The 18137-nt window shown below is 36.0% G+C and overlaps 1 protein-coding gene across 1 annotated transcript; it reads right to left on the bottom strand.

Moving 5' to 3' along the window:
- Positions 1-1090: 1090 nt before the first annotated feature.
- On the bottom strand, positions 1091-16484 carry LOC105050344 (preprotein translocase subunit SCY1, chloroplastic). The gene is given in 12 exon segments (XM_010930316.4): positions 1091-1653; positions 3278-3441; positions 4192-4315; positions 9169-9258; positions 9344-9643; positions 10838-10857; positions 10860-10907; positions 10910-11018; positions 11021-11097; positions 11100-11213; positions 11920-12089; positions 16167-16484. Coding segments are annotated over 12 exon segments (1683 nt in total). The 5' UTR covers positions 16403-16484; the 3' UTR covers positions 1091-1422.
- Positions 16485-18137: the final 1653 nt, after the last annotated feature.

Genomic DNA, 18137 nt, shown 5'->3' with positions numbered 1-18137 from the left:
CTATTGTCCTCACCTAATATCATCAGTTGAACTGAAAAAGCACTTGCCAAGAAAACTTTGGTGTAGATTAGCCTTTGTGTTGCTCTAAACTAAATATCAAGTCCAAATGCCAACCAAAAATGGTATCATCACTCAAAACTCCGAAAGCAAAACCGACATCACATTGTGCGTACACCAGCAGCCATTTCCCATTTGGAAGGTGCAGAACCAAGCTTATCCTATGAGGGCTCGCAGACAGTAATTTTTCTTTTTCAGAGAAAATATGAACAAGCCCATCCAAATTCACTTCATCAAGATGATGACCATTGATTACCAACTTATCAAAAGAGGTCTAGAGTACGAATTAGCTGAAGCCTGTCCCTACTTTTTCCTTCTTTACCTCATACATCACTTGCAAAGTGCTACAAAATATTTCATAGTAAGATTACAGTACTCATGCAACATTGAGGCAAATATCGTTGCAATGCAATTATAAATTTAGAAAACAGAACCTTTGTGTAGTTCATTTGGCCTACAACAAGCTTTCCTTCTCAGAAATCAATTTTTATCAAAATCTACTTGCTCTATGTTTCTGACAATGGCACTAAATCAACAAATGTAAATTATTTTTTTCAAATTCAGTCAAGCAAGAAGCTCCTCTCTGGTTCAGACATTCTTTAATATGTTCATTCTAATTTGCTTCACAATAAACATAAAAAAGAGAAGATCTAGTTTTTCTTCCCTTTTTATGCACGTGCATGTGTCTATTGCAAGCAGTGTAATTCCAATTCCAAAAACACCTTCAGATTAGCAAAATTGAGAAATTTCTGGTGAAAAAGCACTGAAAGAGATGTCATATCAACTTGGATGCGCCACTACACTGACAAATAACTCACCGGAGGCCTCTACAACGAACTGGAGGGTTTCAACATTTTCTCAAGATATTAGAGCGTACAAGCAATAAAATTGGACCTAATCTGGTGCATAGTTTACCAAACAGAAGAAAAAAAATAAAATCTTCTATTTGAGCGCTGAAGCTTCCGGACAATGTAGCAAGCCATCAATACACCAATAGACACACAAACACACACACACACACACACACAAAAAAGATCAATAAAATTATGTTTTTCATTGACATGCCAAGCCTGGGCATGTGCATTTGCAATTAATATCCAAAACATATCATCATACAAAATTGGCAATCAGAAAAAATGCAATGTTTTTGCAAATGTTAATACTATATACATTGAACCATTGAAAGGGGAGGGGTGGGGCGTTGGGGGGGGGGGTGGTTTGCGGTGGGGTGGGTGTTCAACTTACCATATGTTCACAGATCTAATTTTTCTTCTTTCCGGTGTGCATGGATGAAAGAAAACATATGGATTTGGTTGGACAAATTCATGAGCCATAAGATATCTGCACGGATTTTGTTGGACTCATTCATAGGCCATCCCGGTCAATATCATAGAACTCAATATTCTTGTACTTCTGGGATATTATCTCTGCCTGAACTTTTCTCGCCGTATCAGTTGCACACCCAACGAGGATGAGAATGGAAGTGCCTGCAAATCCTCGGAATGCAGTCAAGTGAGTGGTTTGTTCGATCACAGCTGGGCCAGCAGCCAGCACTGCCAAGAAGGCAGAACCTAAAACTGATATCCGGCTAAGAACCTGATGATCAACCAAATTTTATCAGCCAAAGAATAATGATATAGGATCACAGATGAAGGCATATTGGGACATGCCAAGTTTGATTTTTCAGCAATAATTTCAAAAAAAAAAAAAGTTGAAACAAAAAATTTTGGTACACTGCTCTCTCTTTTTCAATGGAAGTGTATGCTCAACTTCTTAGGAGTCTGAACTTTTATTCATTGAGAGGTTAATTTGAAAGAAAGAATAAGGTGTGAACATATCTAACTCCAGGCACAAAAGAAAAACTGATGGCTGTTGGGAATTAGTTGATACATCGTAATGCTAAGCTCTATCTGAATTTGAAACACCAGAGTGCATCCTCAACAGAGATGGGATATAACAATAGAAAAGTGTATTGAGATTTGAACCTGGGATTGAAGTTAGAGCAGTGTACTCGGTGGATTGAAATCAGAGCTGTGTACATGAGCATCACTAACATAACATCAGGTAGCAGTTTGCCTGTATTGGTTTAAAATAACAAAACAAAGCATGCTCAAAATTTAGAGCACACTGATAAGCAGGACGAAAAGGCATATTGACTGCAGTACTTGCAAAGACAGTGGTTGATATAATCTTGGGAGATCGAAAATGAAGTTTTTCTGATACATATATGACAAAGGTGAAATGGACAATAAAAGCTGCCAAGTCAAATGAGAAGGAAATATCTTTGGCATAAAATTATACTTTAAAAAATCACACCCACCAATCCTCTGACCCATTCTCAATGCAGAAATTCTAGCAAAAACAATAAATTGAAAGTATGTATTTCCTTAAACATAAAAAAGAATTAAACAAAATTAGATGCCTTGATAGCAGCCTGAGGCTGACTATCATTTATTTAATTCAAATTTAAATAAAAAATTTTAGGTGATTCAATTTGATAAGAATATCCTTGACAAGAAAAAAGATCACTATCATCTTTTGAGATCCTTACTGTGTACCTCCACCATGTTGGATGTGTCATAGAAGCCCAAACAAAGTAAATTTTTAACTTTATTATAATAACCTAAGCATAATCAATGCCTTGAAAACACTTTTAGTCAAATCAATGATAATCAAGACTAGACACTGAAGTAATTAACTCGAAGAGTATGACCAGGGCTTGCCCCAATGGTCACACCTTTCTGCTTAGCAACTAGAGGTTCTGGGTTTGCATCTTGGGTAGAGCATCCCAAAGTATTTGGACTTGGGTAATTACAGTGCAAGTGGATCTCCTTCTCTTTCTCTCAAAAAAATGAAAATAAAATAAAAATAAAAGAACTAATTAACTCAGAGTAGAAAATGTCAATACCAGACCATTATATGTCAGGTAGAACTCCAAGAAATGTAAAACTAGTTCTAGAACAGACAGGTTATCTTTATTTGTATGATTTATGAAGATAAAGATGATAATAAATGCTGACATTATATGAAGGGTAACTCTGTTTCCTCAGGCACAGGTTCTGTCTTAACACCTAACAAACAAGTCATTATACTATATATGCACATTACCTATTAAGATAAAAAATGAACGTTTTATTTCAAAGTAAAGGATGGTGGAATATATGGAACTTCATATACCAACATAAAAATGCTCACCAGATGTTAAATAAATTTTACTTACTGTTTTAAGAAAAGCAGCTGTACTTTTTCCAGGTCGGACAAGTGGTATCGAAGCACCCTGTCGCTTCAATTGCTCACTCACGTCATCAGGATCCAATTGGAGAAATGTATAGTAATAATTGAAGAAAGCTATCAGCAGTATATTAGTAGGAAGATACAATGCACCTGTAACAAATGGTCGTTGGAATCATAGTATCCAGCAAATATTACTCCTAACATATAGCTTAATATTCAAAAAGAGATCGAGCATTTAAATCGCTACAAAAGAGGGATATCAAGGTTGCCTATTTGATTGCATCATCTCATACCTTATATATATCAAAAGAACTAGATTTTTACATTGAACAAGATCTCTCCTTCAAAGAGCACTCTTGAGTAGAGAAAAAAACACAGCATGCATGATTCTGAAAGGTCTTCTATAGTTCCATCCCATTTGCCAATTCATTGGAATCAGTTCCAGCAAGGAATTGCCCATCAAATTCATTTCTTGTTTGCATTGTAACGGTCTCTCTTATGATGAGATGCCAAAGAATTCATGTAACTATATGCTTTGTTAGCAAGCTCAATTCACCTAGATGCTTGACTTGTTTTTCTGATTTTCATTCACTAAATTGTGAAGTGTGCTAAAAGACAACACTAGCTAGAAGACTGAAAAATTGAGGCAGTTCCATGATCAGTCAAAAAGCGAATTTCTAATTGATTTCCTTTTAAAATATCACTTGTGCCAGTTGGTTTATTTTCTGAATAGAAATTCTGAGAAAATATTACTGAGTATAATATTGAAGCTTGATAAATACAAGGTTTCATTTCTGATAATACTGTTAAAAAAAACACACATGAATTGAAACTATTCAAACTAGACTAAGCATATGTTCCTCTAGAAGAACTTCAGTGGGTTAATGTAAACAAGCTCACCGCCTGGGTTCAATGCAACTGCAGCTTTTTTGAGAGCAGCCAAACCAGAGAAACGTGCCAGAGTACCAGGTAAAGCTAATGATGATGTTGAAAATATGATGGGCATCACCCCTGAGCTGTTCACCTGTTCGAAATGATCAGTGAGACCAAGAACATGATTTCACTCTGTAAACGACACAATGCTATACTTTATGCTAGAAGGAAGATTTTGATAGAAAATGTAAAACCAGATGGTACTTAAACTCACAACGAAACTCAAGATAGGGTGGTTGTGAGATCATATAATAGTATTTTTAGGTAAGTGGGAGAAAGAAGCAAGAAGAAGGTTCAGGGTGGGGTTTTGGTATTCTGTATAAACTATTATTGCTAAAGTTGATCCACGCAGGTGCAAAGAAATGGACTAAAGATGAAAAGTGTAGACATCCAAGGCATTGCGTTCTGCTAATGGCATACATAATTGGCAATCTAAGATAAAGATGTTAATAATGCATTAGGTCATTCATAATTATGGCATATGCAATGGCCACCAAAAAAAGGGCGAGTGGCAAGTGGCATGTCACAGTTGGCTGGCTAAAATGACAAAGGCTGTCTAAAATTCATTCCAAAATCTCTGCTAAATTCTGAGAATCAAGAGTTCAAGCTTATAGAGTTCCAAAAGGTGCTGCAAATGGGCTGGACTGTGACAAGAGCCATGAAGATCCACTTCTGGGTCTTGTTTCTAAGCATAGAAGCTTGAGACCAGGTAAAAGTTCATTGTAAGATTTTTGAGTTCCAGAACTGGGTCTAAGTCATAGGAAAACCAATATATGTAAATACAGGTACATAGCATGAGAGTGAATTGGGCTTAGGTAAGAATATTGGCAAATTTTAATCCATGATTCAAAATATGCCTTAAGATACATACAATGACACCCAAGTTTTCGTGATTTGTACTTGTCCCCAAAAGTTTTAATTTTTCCAATTAGGCCCCAAGAGTTAGATTTTTGTTACAATGTGGCCCAACTGTCCATTTCCATCTGGATCCGTGAACACATCACAGTCACGTGATATAACTTAAGAAAGGACATACCAAATATGCTCTTATTGGCTGGATTACAAGTGTTTTAACGGGGACAGAAGGAGATCACATGGCAATCATGTGAACCTTCTGTTTCTCTTCCTTTGTTAGTAAATATGGCCTTCAGGAATCTGGTTTCAGTCCGGTTAAGAGAGAGGAGAGAGCGAAAGAAGAACAGACCATTGAGAAAGCAAAGGAAGAAAAGAAGAGCAGAGAGCAGAGAGTAGAGGCAGAAGAGAGGAACCTATTGATTTCCAATGGTTCTGCCCATAACCCCTTCCAAACTCCAGCCAAAGCTCACGTAAGCTCCTTTTCATGTCTGTGACTGTGGCCTGAGGGCTCCATTGAAGACCTCATAGACCACTACAAATCTCAAGCACCGATTCTATGGATGCTCCACATATGAAGTAAGAACAAGATGTGGTTTTTAACTGATTTTCCAAGCAAGATCTCTCCTAAATCTGTTGAATATGGTAATGCAGGTAAGAAGAGCATGTGATCTTCTCCAATGGCATGATCCTCCATCCTCACCATGTTCCAGAGAGATGATCTGCAAATTGATACTGAAAAATAGAAATCTAGAGAACGAGATCTGGGACTACAGATTTGAGAAAAAAATTTGACATGATGCCTAGTTACTTCATGGGTGGTCACAAGGGGTCTGTTGGCACCAAAATGGAACACTGGAAAGTGGGAAGGGACAGGTTAATATGAAGGGTTTCACACCAAAATTGGCTATAGTGTGGGAGTCAAGGGAGGGCCTAGGTGTAAAATTTTTGGAAAGTGGGAGATTATCAAGTTCATAGTTGGTTCCTCCAAACTCCATGCTAATTGATATTCATCTCTTCCAGAAGAGGATGACAGGGGAAGAAAAAGGTGTTGAGGATGAACAGGGGAAAAAAATTCCAAGCAAGAGATGGAGTGCCGAGAAGTGGAAAAGGATGGTTAATATGTATCCAGGAGGTTTGTTGGCACTAAAATGGAGTGCTAGAAAGCGGGATTGGATGGTTAATATGAATAGACAACACCAATTGTAACTTTTGAAAGTTTTGGGGGTGTACATGAAAATAGTGAGTTTTTTAAGGGATATCCCTGTAATTTTAGGACAGTTTTTTTCTGAATTTAAAATGAGATCGCAAATTAGTAAGTTAATGGTTGTCGTTAACGGCATTAGACCTCTGCTAGATAGTTGGGCCACATTGCATCAGAAACCTAAGTTTTGGGGTCACATTGAAAAAATTAGAACTTTTTTGGATGTAAATGCAAATCGCGAAAAGTTGAAGGGGCGTTGTTATAATTTACCCTAGAATTTATAAAGTAGTCTAGTTCTGAATATTGTTAGGTTTCAGTTTTTCCATGCTCAGGCTAGATCCAAATCCACTAAAGGCCTAGTTCCAAAGTAGCAAAGTTGGACAGGCTTTTATTTCCCCTCTTGCCAAATTTCTTATTTGAATAATGGTTGATAGCAGTAGTATAATCCACATCAATCATCCTATCCTCTCCCCCTCAAATTCTGTTCATCTTCAAATGCCAACCAAGATGCACAAGTATACAAGCTTCAATGTCCAGACTTGCCATTCCAATCTTACATGAACTTGTAATGAACCAATAAATCAACGTATCGGAATTTGCCCAGGTATGCTTAGCTTCAAATCCCTCATCCGGTTGGGTCCACAACAGATGAAAGGGACCCAGCCTAATCCAATAAGAAGATGACAGATACTGAAAATCTGCCTGTTGGTATGCAAAAGCCAGTGACATGAGTCAACTACTCAACTTGAACAAATGTCGAATCCAACAACAAAGAACGTTACATGTGAGGTTCAAGTATGTGAAAGCAACCATTTGCACCAGTAACCAAATGTGGCCCAAGCACAAAGAGTGAAGTGCATACAATAATGCTATCATATATATGGGAAGTTTTTTTGTTCATTTTTTATAAATAAACATAAAGAGTGTCTTTGGTTGCATGCAGTCAAAAATAAACAATTCGGCTTGTCATAATCTGTTTTCAAATAAATTATTTATGGCAATAGGTGAACTGCAAAAGGTCAAGTTCCACCAAGGATATACAAGGATGGAAGTCAGTAAGTAGGGGGGACAAGGGAGGTGGACAGTGATCATCATGACCTTTCTAGGGAAGGGGGAAAATTTTTTGTCTCTGTGTGAATTTGTTGCACCGAACAGCCAGAGGTAAACTATATACAACAGTAAATTCCAACACCACTTTCTATCTGTAAAGAAGTGCAGGCTTACAATACCAAAACTTTAAATAAATCAAAATAATAACTTGATGAGATGTAGATGGTGGTAAAGCTAGAAACAATTATCATGAGTAAGATAATAAATCTCCATTTTTTTGTTAAATTCGAAAAATGAATCACAACATAATCAGCTTTTGACAAAAGTATACCAGATGAACACAAATGAAATGTACTAATTGTAACAACATAAGATCTCATCCAAAAAGGTTAATTAGAAGGTTACTAACCAGGGTCCTTAATCTTGTTTAGATACCCACCACCTTTCCAAGGTATGGGACTAAACACATGCCTACATAGAACCTTACACCATGAGAAGGATCCAATCACAAACAATGTACCCTACCATATATAAGCCATGAGCTGGGTCATCTTTGATACCATTTGTAACAACCCAGGACATCACCCAGAAAGGGCTAGCTAGAATTTACTAAATGCAGTCCTTGGCCCTACTAAAGTAATTAGGACCACCCAAATGCACACCCAATGTTGAGCTAAACATGCCCATAGGGTTCCTCATACTTACTATTACTGGTCGAGTATATATTTTTAAATGGGGTCTAATACTATTTATGAAAATCACCTTCATTAGCAGCCACTCAGTTATGCATGGTATATTGGCTGATTCTAGGTTAGCAAATTGCCCAATCACACGAATAAATGGTCCATTTTGGGTCACTACATGTAATCATAAACTAAAAGTTCAAATTCAAATGTTGGCTAGATGTGCTTTTGTGATCCTTTTAATAACATCCTCTATTAGTAGCTCTAAAACTTGACTTGGAACATTTTTCACTGTGGTTGTAATATTGATAACTTTAACATTCTCATTCCTTGCAAAAATAAATAAATAAATAAAGTAAATTTAAAATGAATATTTTTGACCATTCTCATGTTGTCTTCAAAGTTCTTCATTGTATTTAAGTGTGGCAACCTACCTTTTGTTCATTGTCTTCACAAGCTCGAGTCATGTTGAGGAAGAAGATATCAAAATTAAATCATTACTCATATTCTAACTAGACTTTAGCATAAAGTTTTTTTGCCTGTAGTGAAAGTTCAAATCTTACCCTTCCAAGATGTAACAAGCATCAAAGCAGTTACGTATTTCAGCCTCATTTTAGTCTGTTTCAGACATATCTGAGCCAATCTCCTAACAAAAAAACAGCTTTGGATGAAACCAAGTAGATTCTAGCTAAAAGACACAAAATTAAACCTATAATCATGACTTTTCTCATACAATTTGATGAGCTTGATAGTTACTATACATAATTCCAATTCTTCATAGAATTAACTATTTGATTTGCATCATTTTTTCTTTACTCATTTATGGTTTGTAATTCAAAGATCTTAAACATATTGATACTTCAATCATATTATCATTATAGCTTATGGACGAACATTATATCATCATCTATCATTGGCCATCTCAGTAAAAGCATCTAATAAACATAGAAAAATCCAAAATCATAGGCCTAAGAAGGAGGCACAACATAATCCTAAATCAATATATAAAGCCTTGAATCATAGATGGTTCTTCAAATACTTGACTAAACTATATGGATGTACACACTATCACAAGAATAAATAAAACTACACCAAAAGTGCCAAACACAACTCCTGAATATAACAGATAACTCATAAGTGAGAAATACTACAAACCTTGAAAGGAAGATACGCAGATTTTTGGAGCCCCCCACTTCTGCTGCTGTATCTTGAAGCATAATTGAGGGGTATTTTCCTCTCAGCTTCCTGAAACCCTTTGTTGGGATGCTTGTTATCACAAAACAATAAATTTAAAATAAATCCTTTTTGAGTGAAAAGAAAATGGAGTTACCTGGACGTATACAATACCAAGGACTAATAGGAAAAATGACATAATGATGGTAGCAAGTCCGATGTAATTTCCATCCTGAAATGCTTGTGCAACTGTTCGTCCAAATGATAAGGGCAAGTATGATATGATGTTTGTGAATATTAATAGAGAAGTTCCATTTCCAAGTTTCAGGTCAGATATCCTTTCCCCAATGTAAGTAGTAAAAACTGATCCAAGTGTCAAAAGTGTAACTGATGATAGTACCCATTCTGTATTGAAGTCATTGACATATGGACGAAGGTAAAGCACTTGCCCAATGGCCTTGCAATAGGAATAAGAAAATTATTAGCACATATAGTAAGTCAAAAAATCCATGGACACAACACAAGCAGCCAAAAGAAAGTCACTATTATTTGAAGATATTATTTATGAAAACACTGGTCCAATATTTAAATGATCTTACTTCTAAGTAAAAAACCACTAGCAGCTTTTGAGTGAAAAAAAAAATTCCAGCACAGTAGCATGCATAAATATTCTCCTTGTCCTAGATGTCAAACTTTACAACACATATGGGATCCAAATATGAATCTTCATAGTGGAAGGAAGCAAACACGTTCATGTAATACATAATTCTGGCAGAAGCTCCATGTATAGTTACATATGTGATTAAAATTTAGTTACCTTTTTCTTCAATACCCAAGAATCAAGTGCAGCATTACGGGCTTTGTCAAAGTTCATTTTTCAAAATTTAACCGATTCTTCAGAGAGTGCATTACAATTCAGCATGAGATCAAAAAATTTCATCTTTGTATGGGGGATAAGATATGAGAATATTTGAGGACACACAAAAGTTACATCACTAAAGGAATGGAAAGCATAGATGGATTTCATGAGATGACATGGGCATATCCAATAATGATGTGAGAAACATAAAATAGAACAAGGGGGATCAGGTTACTATTGAGGTGTGAAGGAGCCAAAAAGACATGAATGGAAATGAGAAAAGATTTTGGAGAAGCTGGCAGTGACATCAAATGTGGTCCCCTGAAGGAATGGATTCACAAATCTAAACCTTAACATTGGATAAGGTTTGTTACATCATAAATATGGTAATGCATGACTTGACTGACGTAGGTACTGTACTACATTATAAATTAAAGGTTGAGTTTTTACCCTGGAACAAGTTTCTATGATATTCATTTATTGTGTGCTTCATTCTTCAGGTTTCAGGCGTAGATGCTTTGATGGAGTATCAGCGGCAAATATTCTAAAACCATAAAATCATTTTCTATTAAAAGAAACCACAATTCTATAAGAGTAAGTAGAAAACAAATACTGGGTCCTCTACTGCTGTCCAGCGCTTATTCACCAAATGTAGAAAGCTACATGAAAGAAAATGATATATAAAAGATACAAGACTAGACTACATAAAAGAAAATGATATATAAAAGATACAACTCTCTGCAAGCTGCAAATTTTATTCATTCCATCAGTAACAAGACTAGAGTTGTCTACCTGGACCACCGCAAACCCACTGAAGCATAGCGTGTATACTGAAGAACCTTCTTCCTGCCTGCTTCTCCTCTCTTCTCTGAAGATCTTGCAACTTTGGATAAATCTGAGTAAGAAGCTGAAATACTATTTGTGCATTGATAAAGGGAACGATACCAAGCGAGCAGATTCCAGCTACCGATCCACACCAGAAAACGAATCTAAAGTGCTTAGAAGACTGTTCTGGTCCAAATTACCAACAAATGCTTCACGGTTGACTCCACTAAAGGTACATAGACTCCAAGTCGAGATAAAGCTAAATATCCTAAAAGCTTCAGGAATTTCCAGTAGAGGCCTTTAAAGAAGTCACCAATGTCGATGGAGCTATCCTCAATTGCAGCTGCAAGATAAACATATAATTAATTCATCAGGTTTGAAACCAGAGTTTTATAAGCCATTGGTTCAATATCGAAAATAAGTTCAAGCGGCATGTCAGGTTGATGTTATATTATAGAAGGTTCACATCCAGGAAAGAATGACAGGCTTATACTTTCACAAAAAGGTTGCAAAGTTGATCTCTCGTTAATTCTTTCACAGCTGTTATGGTTACTATCTTCTTCGGTTGTCATTAAATAAGTAATGATGATTCATTTTCTAAGACCGGAACATATAACACATGCTTTAACCAATTCCAGAAATTTACTTCTTTGTTAAATTTTCCTTATTATGTCACTCATAAGTATTAAGATATTGGAAAATGATAGTCCACTTAAGATTTTTGCGAAGAATAGTGATGAATGTATTCGCTGTAAGTTTAGTTCTTGCATTCATGCTCATTAATTTTTTTTCATGGATAAGTCATAAAAACAAATCTGAGTAGCTAATTATCTTTATAAGTCCAATATTGTTGGAGATATATTTCTCCCATAAGCTAATCAAAATTCTTTATATAACTGAAGATTTTACTTGATTAGAAAGAACTAGAAAGAGAATAACAGCACCAAGTTTTGCTACACTATTCTCTGCAATAGCCTATTTATTACAAGTTGTTTCTCGACTCTTATTATAAGTTGAACAAATATCTAACTGGATAACAATAGACAAACCTGCTGCCCCTCGATTTAAAGAAGATTTCTCCTTCCTTGGACTAAATGTGCTTTCAAATGTTTGGGAAACGAAATCCACAACACTGTCCCAAGCAACATTTAAACCTGAAGGTTTGTCCACGTTAAAAGCCAAAGGATCAAACACTGAGCCATCAGTTCGAGGAATAAGCCTACAAAGAACACAAGTCAGTTGGATAGACAACAGCAGCAAGTCACAACACGAAATTCTAAAATACAGAAAATCTGATTTCAACCATTTCAAGTGTAAATCCACGGGATTCTTAGACAGTTGAATCGTTTGCAAGATGTAATTAGCTAGATTAGCAAAAATACCACATAACAAGAAAGTCATATGCACAGATAATTGCTTTTTCTTAGTAATTTTTAAAAAATAATTTGGTGAAGGCAGAAAATTTTGATAATCAACAAAATAAATTCAAACAAAAGTCATAAAAATAATAAAAAAGATGCTTTTGATAGCCTTGAAGATCCATACAAGAAATAGAATTGCTCTTCAATGTTACACAAAAACAGAACTGATATTCTAAACTCATGACTGTTAAGGTAACATCTGTCATGCTTATATCGTCCATAATGAAAACAATGTGGAAGAGCAAAAGAAATTACAAATGAGAGGAAACTAATTAAGAGGGCTGATGTCATACATCATGGTAGCCCTTAAAGTTTAAGACTCATACATAGGCATGGATATGTATTACATCAAAAATATATAAATAAAATAAGCATAATATTCAATATGAATTCAAGATTGTTGCCAATGTATACAATTTTCTCCTACCAAGAATTCTATGGTTTAGTACTCAGATGCCTGAGGACTTGTGTTTAAGGACAATATTATATGCTTTCCTGCCTTACAAGGTTATACATAAACAATGGACTATATTCTTTGTATTATAACGCAAAATCCTCTCAGCCTTTCTCCCTGCGGCCAATGGATTTCATCTCTTAATCCAGCCATCTGCATCTCCTTTTTTTTTTTTTTTTTTAGTATATGCAACTTCAAATTCACTCACTACTAAATGATGGTGAATGAGTAATATAAGCTAAATATTCATCAGTACTGAAAGCAATCTTGATTGATCATATCGCAACCATCGATCAAATGCTCCTCCTCGAATCAACTAGATCACAACCATCCAAAATTCAGCTATATTCCCCATATAGTCGAGCATCTTTGGAATCATTCCACAAAACTTAAAAAAAAAAAAAAACTCCTCTTCTTTGATCTTTTCAATTAATCCTGATTCTATTCCTTAAAAGAACCTATATATTCTTCTGTAACACATGCCCATAGCATCTTGCTATATTTTGCAGCACTTTGATATTACATATGCAACGTGCATTCAGTTCCTCGCCTTAGGATAAAAGAGATTGGAATATAGCTTGGCTATGATAATCAAATGGGTTGAGAAGATTAGAAGGGATGGAGATGTCCTGTCACGGGATGTGATAATAGTGACAACAGGTGTTGAAGGGGTAATAATATATGCTCAACTAAAATGGCAACTGTAGTATCTTTGAAAGGTGGGAAATTTTCATATGATTGAGATTATAAGGTTTGGTTTGAAACTAAAATAAGATATGAAGAACTCCTTGGTGCGGTCTGTTGCACCATAAGGTTGCTTTTTATTAACATATTTTGATTACACAAAATGTAGAAATTCTTACCAAGATTGCTTTGAGAAAAAGGAATTTATCTTTGTTTACTTTTGGCTACCCTCCTGCGAGAAAAGGCATAAAGGAAAGAAATTAAAAAATTTCTCAAGTCTTCTTGTGATCCTTCAAGACTCCCATTTGCCTTTTAGGGGCTTTGGCATTGATAGCTAAAATTCTGGAGATGCAAGTTTTAGAATGAATAGAAAAGAAATTAAAATTCTGGAGAAACATTTCCTAGACATGCTCCATTATTATACTCTAGAAACCATATGCTCAATTGGAAGTGTAGGTGCTTCCCAGGCTTGTCATTCTAAGAATATCTGCATCAATGGCAAGCAGCCCTGAAAACTAAGTAGAAGTGATGCCAAGAAATTCTCAGCTAAAATTGTTTCCCCTCTGCACAAATTCACACAACCGGCAGTACCAAGGAAAAAATGGAAGGTTTGGCCAAAATTTTGACTGGACAGTACTAAGAAGATTGGTGGAACCTCATATACATACAAAACAGGAAAACTTGGGGGTGAATAGTGGAGTATGTCCAGGAAATGTTTGCGACTTTAAAACATAACCTAGAAAGAATAAAACAAGATGCAGTAGTGAATTGATAATAAAATTTAAACCAAGTTGGGTTATAGCTCTTATGAACCCAAGCTTGTTTATGGTCTAAATAAAACTGCTAGGGTGCAGTGCTTCCTGTCTGATATTTCAACCAAGACACGAGCATACAAAAACAGAAGGAATATCATCATATAGTTTATCTATGGTAAATAAATATGGAAATAAAAGCCACATTTAGCGCTCGTTAGGTAGTTGATGAACAATATGAGCATCAGTAAGCACACACACAGTCAATCACCAGAACAAGTCAAGGGTTGCTAGCTTAAATCCACCTGCGATCTTTTACTTTTTAGCTTAAATGCAAAGACCAGTAGCAACATTTAGAAAAATGTCAGGGCTTCCATTTAGCCACCCTGTTTCATAGGGGTAGATAACCATGCTTAGAGTCTGGAAAACTAGGCTGATGCATGAAACATTATAACAAATGGAAATGCACAAACGTCATGATTAAAGAAATCAAGACAATATTACACCAAAGAGTTAGACTAGATTCAAAAAACTTTATAAATTAGAGAAAGCATTAGTGTCGAATTGCATCAATAGATCCAAGTGCTATGACAAAAGTCATCCATAATAGTTGAAAATAAACAGGCATCACAAAGAGAGGGTATAGTATGTGGGCCCTAAACATCACTATTCATCAAATAAAAGCAACCAGTATTAAGAAGAAGATTGGAATTAAATGCCAAATAACATCATTTCGCTAAAGGACAGACGACAAAATTTTAGTCATGGGAAATTGAAATATCAGAGTCCAAATGCGGTAACTGATTGGAAAGGGACAGCAATAGTGTAACCGTGCAATTAAGAGAATAATTTTGCTAACTAAAAGTAGATTATAATGAAAAGAGGATACAAGTTAGATTCCCCCTTATGGTGATTAAGTAGGTCAGACACAACCAACATGGGAAACACAAGCAGTATGAATGGTTCAGCAAATAGGCAATTTGACAGAAGACAAATAAGCGAAAGTTCAGATAAAATAAATAACTTGAGGCAAAAGATCATACAGCCCATGGTGCTAGCATCAACAATTTTCACTTGATTGCTCATAAAAGAGGAAATGACAAATTTTTTTACCGTAAGGTTGACCAAAAGATGCAAGTTATGCAGCATTCAGTTGTACTGTTCTATAGTGAAGTCAGAGGCAGCAACGGGAGAGCCCGTATTCAATGGTGCAGCAGTAAGAGATTGCAAACCATGTAACAATGTTGATCAGTTTGGGTTTTAAATTCGATTTTTGCTAATATTTTATCCCATGACCCGCTGTTAGTCTGCTGAAACCAGATTCCTTTTGCAGTTATTATCTCATATGCTATATAATATTTTCACCATTGAAATTAATTTGAATGAATGAAATTTCACCAACTTAATCACATATTTTCTGCCTCCTTCAACCACCTTGGTAAAGGAGGCAAGATTTCAAATTACTTTAATATTTTCCTTCTTTCTTTCCAGAAATAAAATTACTTTCAGATAAGCAGTAAAATTCTACAGCAAGATTTCAAAAAATAAAATAAATGAATAAAATAACCAAAAAGAAAAGGAAAGAAAAGAAAGAGATAATATCCATCGATAAAAAGCTCCAACATTGCAAATCTCTTTAAATTTCACTTAAATCCCTGTGAAACCTAAAGCATCCAATAACTTCAACTAGCATCCATATCGAGCCCTAAAAATCAAGAAACAATCCAAATGAAAGCAAAAGATCCAAGAGGAAAATGCAACCACATTAAAGAATATAAAGAAAGTGGAAAAGCCTGAAAGAACAGAATTTCACGATTTCACCGAAGTCGAGTAAAATCACCACCTAAGACACACCAATTAACAGATAGATCCTAAACCCTAACGCAGAGGAGTAATCAAGAAAGAAGATCAAATTACGGAAAAAGAAAACAAGTACTGCCGCATAGAATAGAAACCGAAAACCTAACGGAAGGGAAGAAGCGGACCTCTTGCTGGTTCCGTTCTTGAAGCCGAGTTGCAGGAGAGATTTCCAGCTAGGGTTTCGCTTTGGTGCTCCATCCACCGCGGAGGAGGAGGAAGAAGCCCTGAGGACGAGGTGGCCAGGCCACGAGGAGGCGGTGAGAGGTCGAGGGACGGAAGGACAGATATCGGAGAGTTGAAGAAGACCCAAGGAGGAGGAGGAGGAGGAGGAGAGAGGTTCAAGAACCGAGGGAAGGAGCATGGTGTCGCCGCTGCTGTGCGCTCTCGCCTTCAGCTGCTCGCTCTTTTTTCTCCACCCCCTCCTCTCTTCAAACTTTATTGTAACGTTTTGGAGAGACATATAAATCTTATCTGCGTGTGGGGCACTATATTCTGCGGAGGCCTCATAAAGGTTTCTATGCGGGATAATATCACCGATACCGTACCGTTGTCCTAGCCGATTGGGCTTTTACCATTAGGCCTTCTTTATTCGGAATTTATGTGGAATAGTGTTTGTCCATGGAATAGAGATTAACGCCCTCTTTTTTCAAAGTTACCTGGATACAAGATGGGTAAAGTTATTCAGCCAACAGTGTGAGAAATAAATTTAACCCAATTTATCCCTCTATTTTTCCTAAAGCCCGTTGAATGCAATTTCACTGCTCCTGAATCAGACAAGGCCAAGAAGTAGCAGAAAAGCAGTACAACAAAATCAGCATAGAACGGCAACACACACACACACACAGACATATATATATAGTTTCCAAAAGCAACTTTATCATAGGATTTGGATCCTCTCCAATATTAGTTTTACAGTAAAGACTCTAATGTTATCTTGGATGGTTACCATGCCATTAATTCTCAAATTGAAGTATGATCATGATTCAGCCATTAATTTCTAATATAAAACCCGTTTGAATGCATTATAGTTGTTATGTTATTCAAGAGAGGCTAATGCATAAATAATTATATTCTACATGTCAAGTAATATGCTGAATGGATACATGTTTGCCTCTACGGGAGAAGTGGCATCACGTACCACATGATATATGCAACAAAACAGAGTTTAAATAAGCATCGAGTTATTATTTAACATTCATGTGATTGTAGTAAAACCTGAACGATTTTTAACATCAAAAATGTTTCTAGCATAAATGATTTTATAGCGATGCTACTGTAACTCCGAAAAATCACTTCACCTAGGTGTCTTGCACCAATAACTTTGCTTCATTAGATGACATATTCCATGGTACCAATTAAAAGGAACAATTAAGATACACCACACCAATTGAGTGACATTTTCAAGTCACTAAAACATTTTTGAAAGGTTTTACATTGGCCTGCTCTCTTTGATATATGTTTAGACCAATTTTTGATCACTCTTCAACAAAGTTCTATCACAAATGAGTGAAATGCATCCTTATATAAAAGAAATCCGGTTGATGGTGTAATCTAGGTAATGTTGCCATCGAAAAAATGGTAAATCTCCGATGGGATGCGAGTTGGTAGCCACGGGCCAGGATTCCCAAACCAATGATCTTCTATGATATGCAAGAATTTGAGTGCTCAAGAGACAGGTTGCCACTTCAACTGGTGAATATGTCATCAAAGTGGCCAGTAAAAGTTTGTCACTACAGGTTTGCAGTTCTCTACCAGGCCGTTTTAATTTTTCAATCTATCACCCATTGCTCTGTACGGTATTGGCTTTGGCATGGCTAGGGGCTCTGAAGTTATTCAGCCAAGACTATTATAAGCCACTGCTTATTCCCCTTCACCTGATATAAGCTGACATTCTGCAGAGTAAAATTTTATATGATTCATTTCTTGACCTGCGGTTCTTTTGATGCAATTGAGAATCCTTCTATTGTTGTCTCATTAAGGCCCTCTTTCTAATGTTTTCATAATATACTTCTAATCAGGATATCATAATCATAACCATAATCATCATCTTCAATAAATTTACTACTCAAGTACTTCCAGTATCATGCATTAAATAG

This window comes from Elaeis guineensis, chromosome 8 (assembly GCF_000442705.2).
Source record: "Elaeis guineensis isolate ETL-2024a chromosome 8, EG11, whole genome shotgun sequence".
Taxonomy (NCBI): Eukaryota; Viridiplantae; Streptophyta; class Magnoliopsida; order Arecales; family Arecaceae; genus Elaeis; species Elaeis guineensis.
This window is presented reverse-complemented; position numbering and strand designations above follow the sequence as displayed.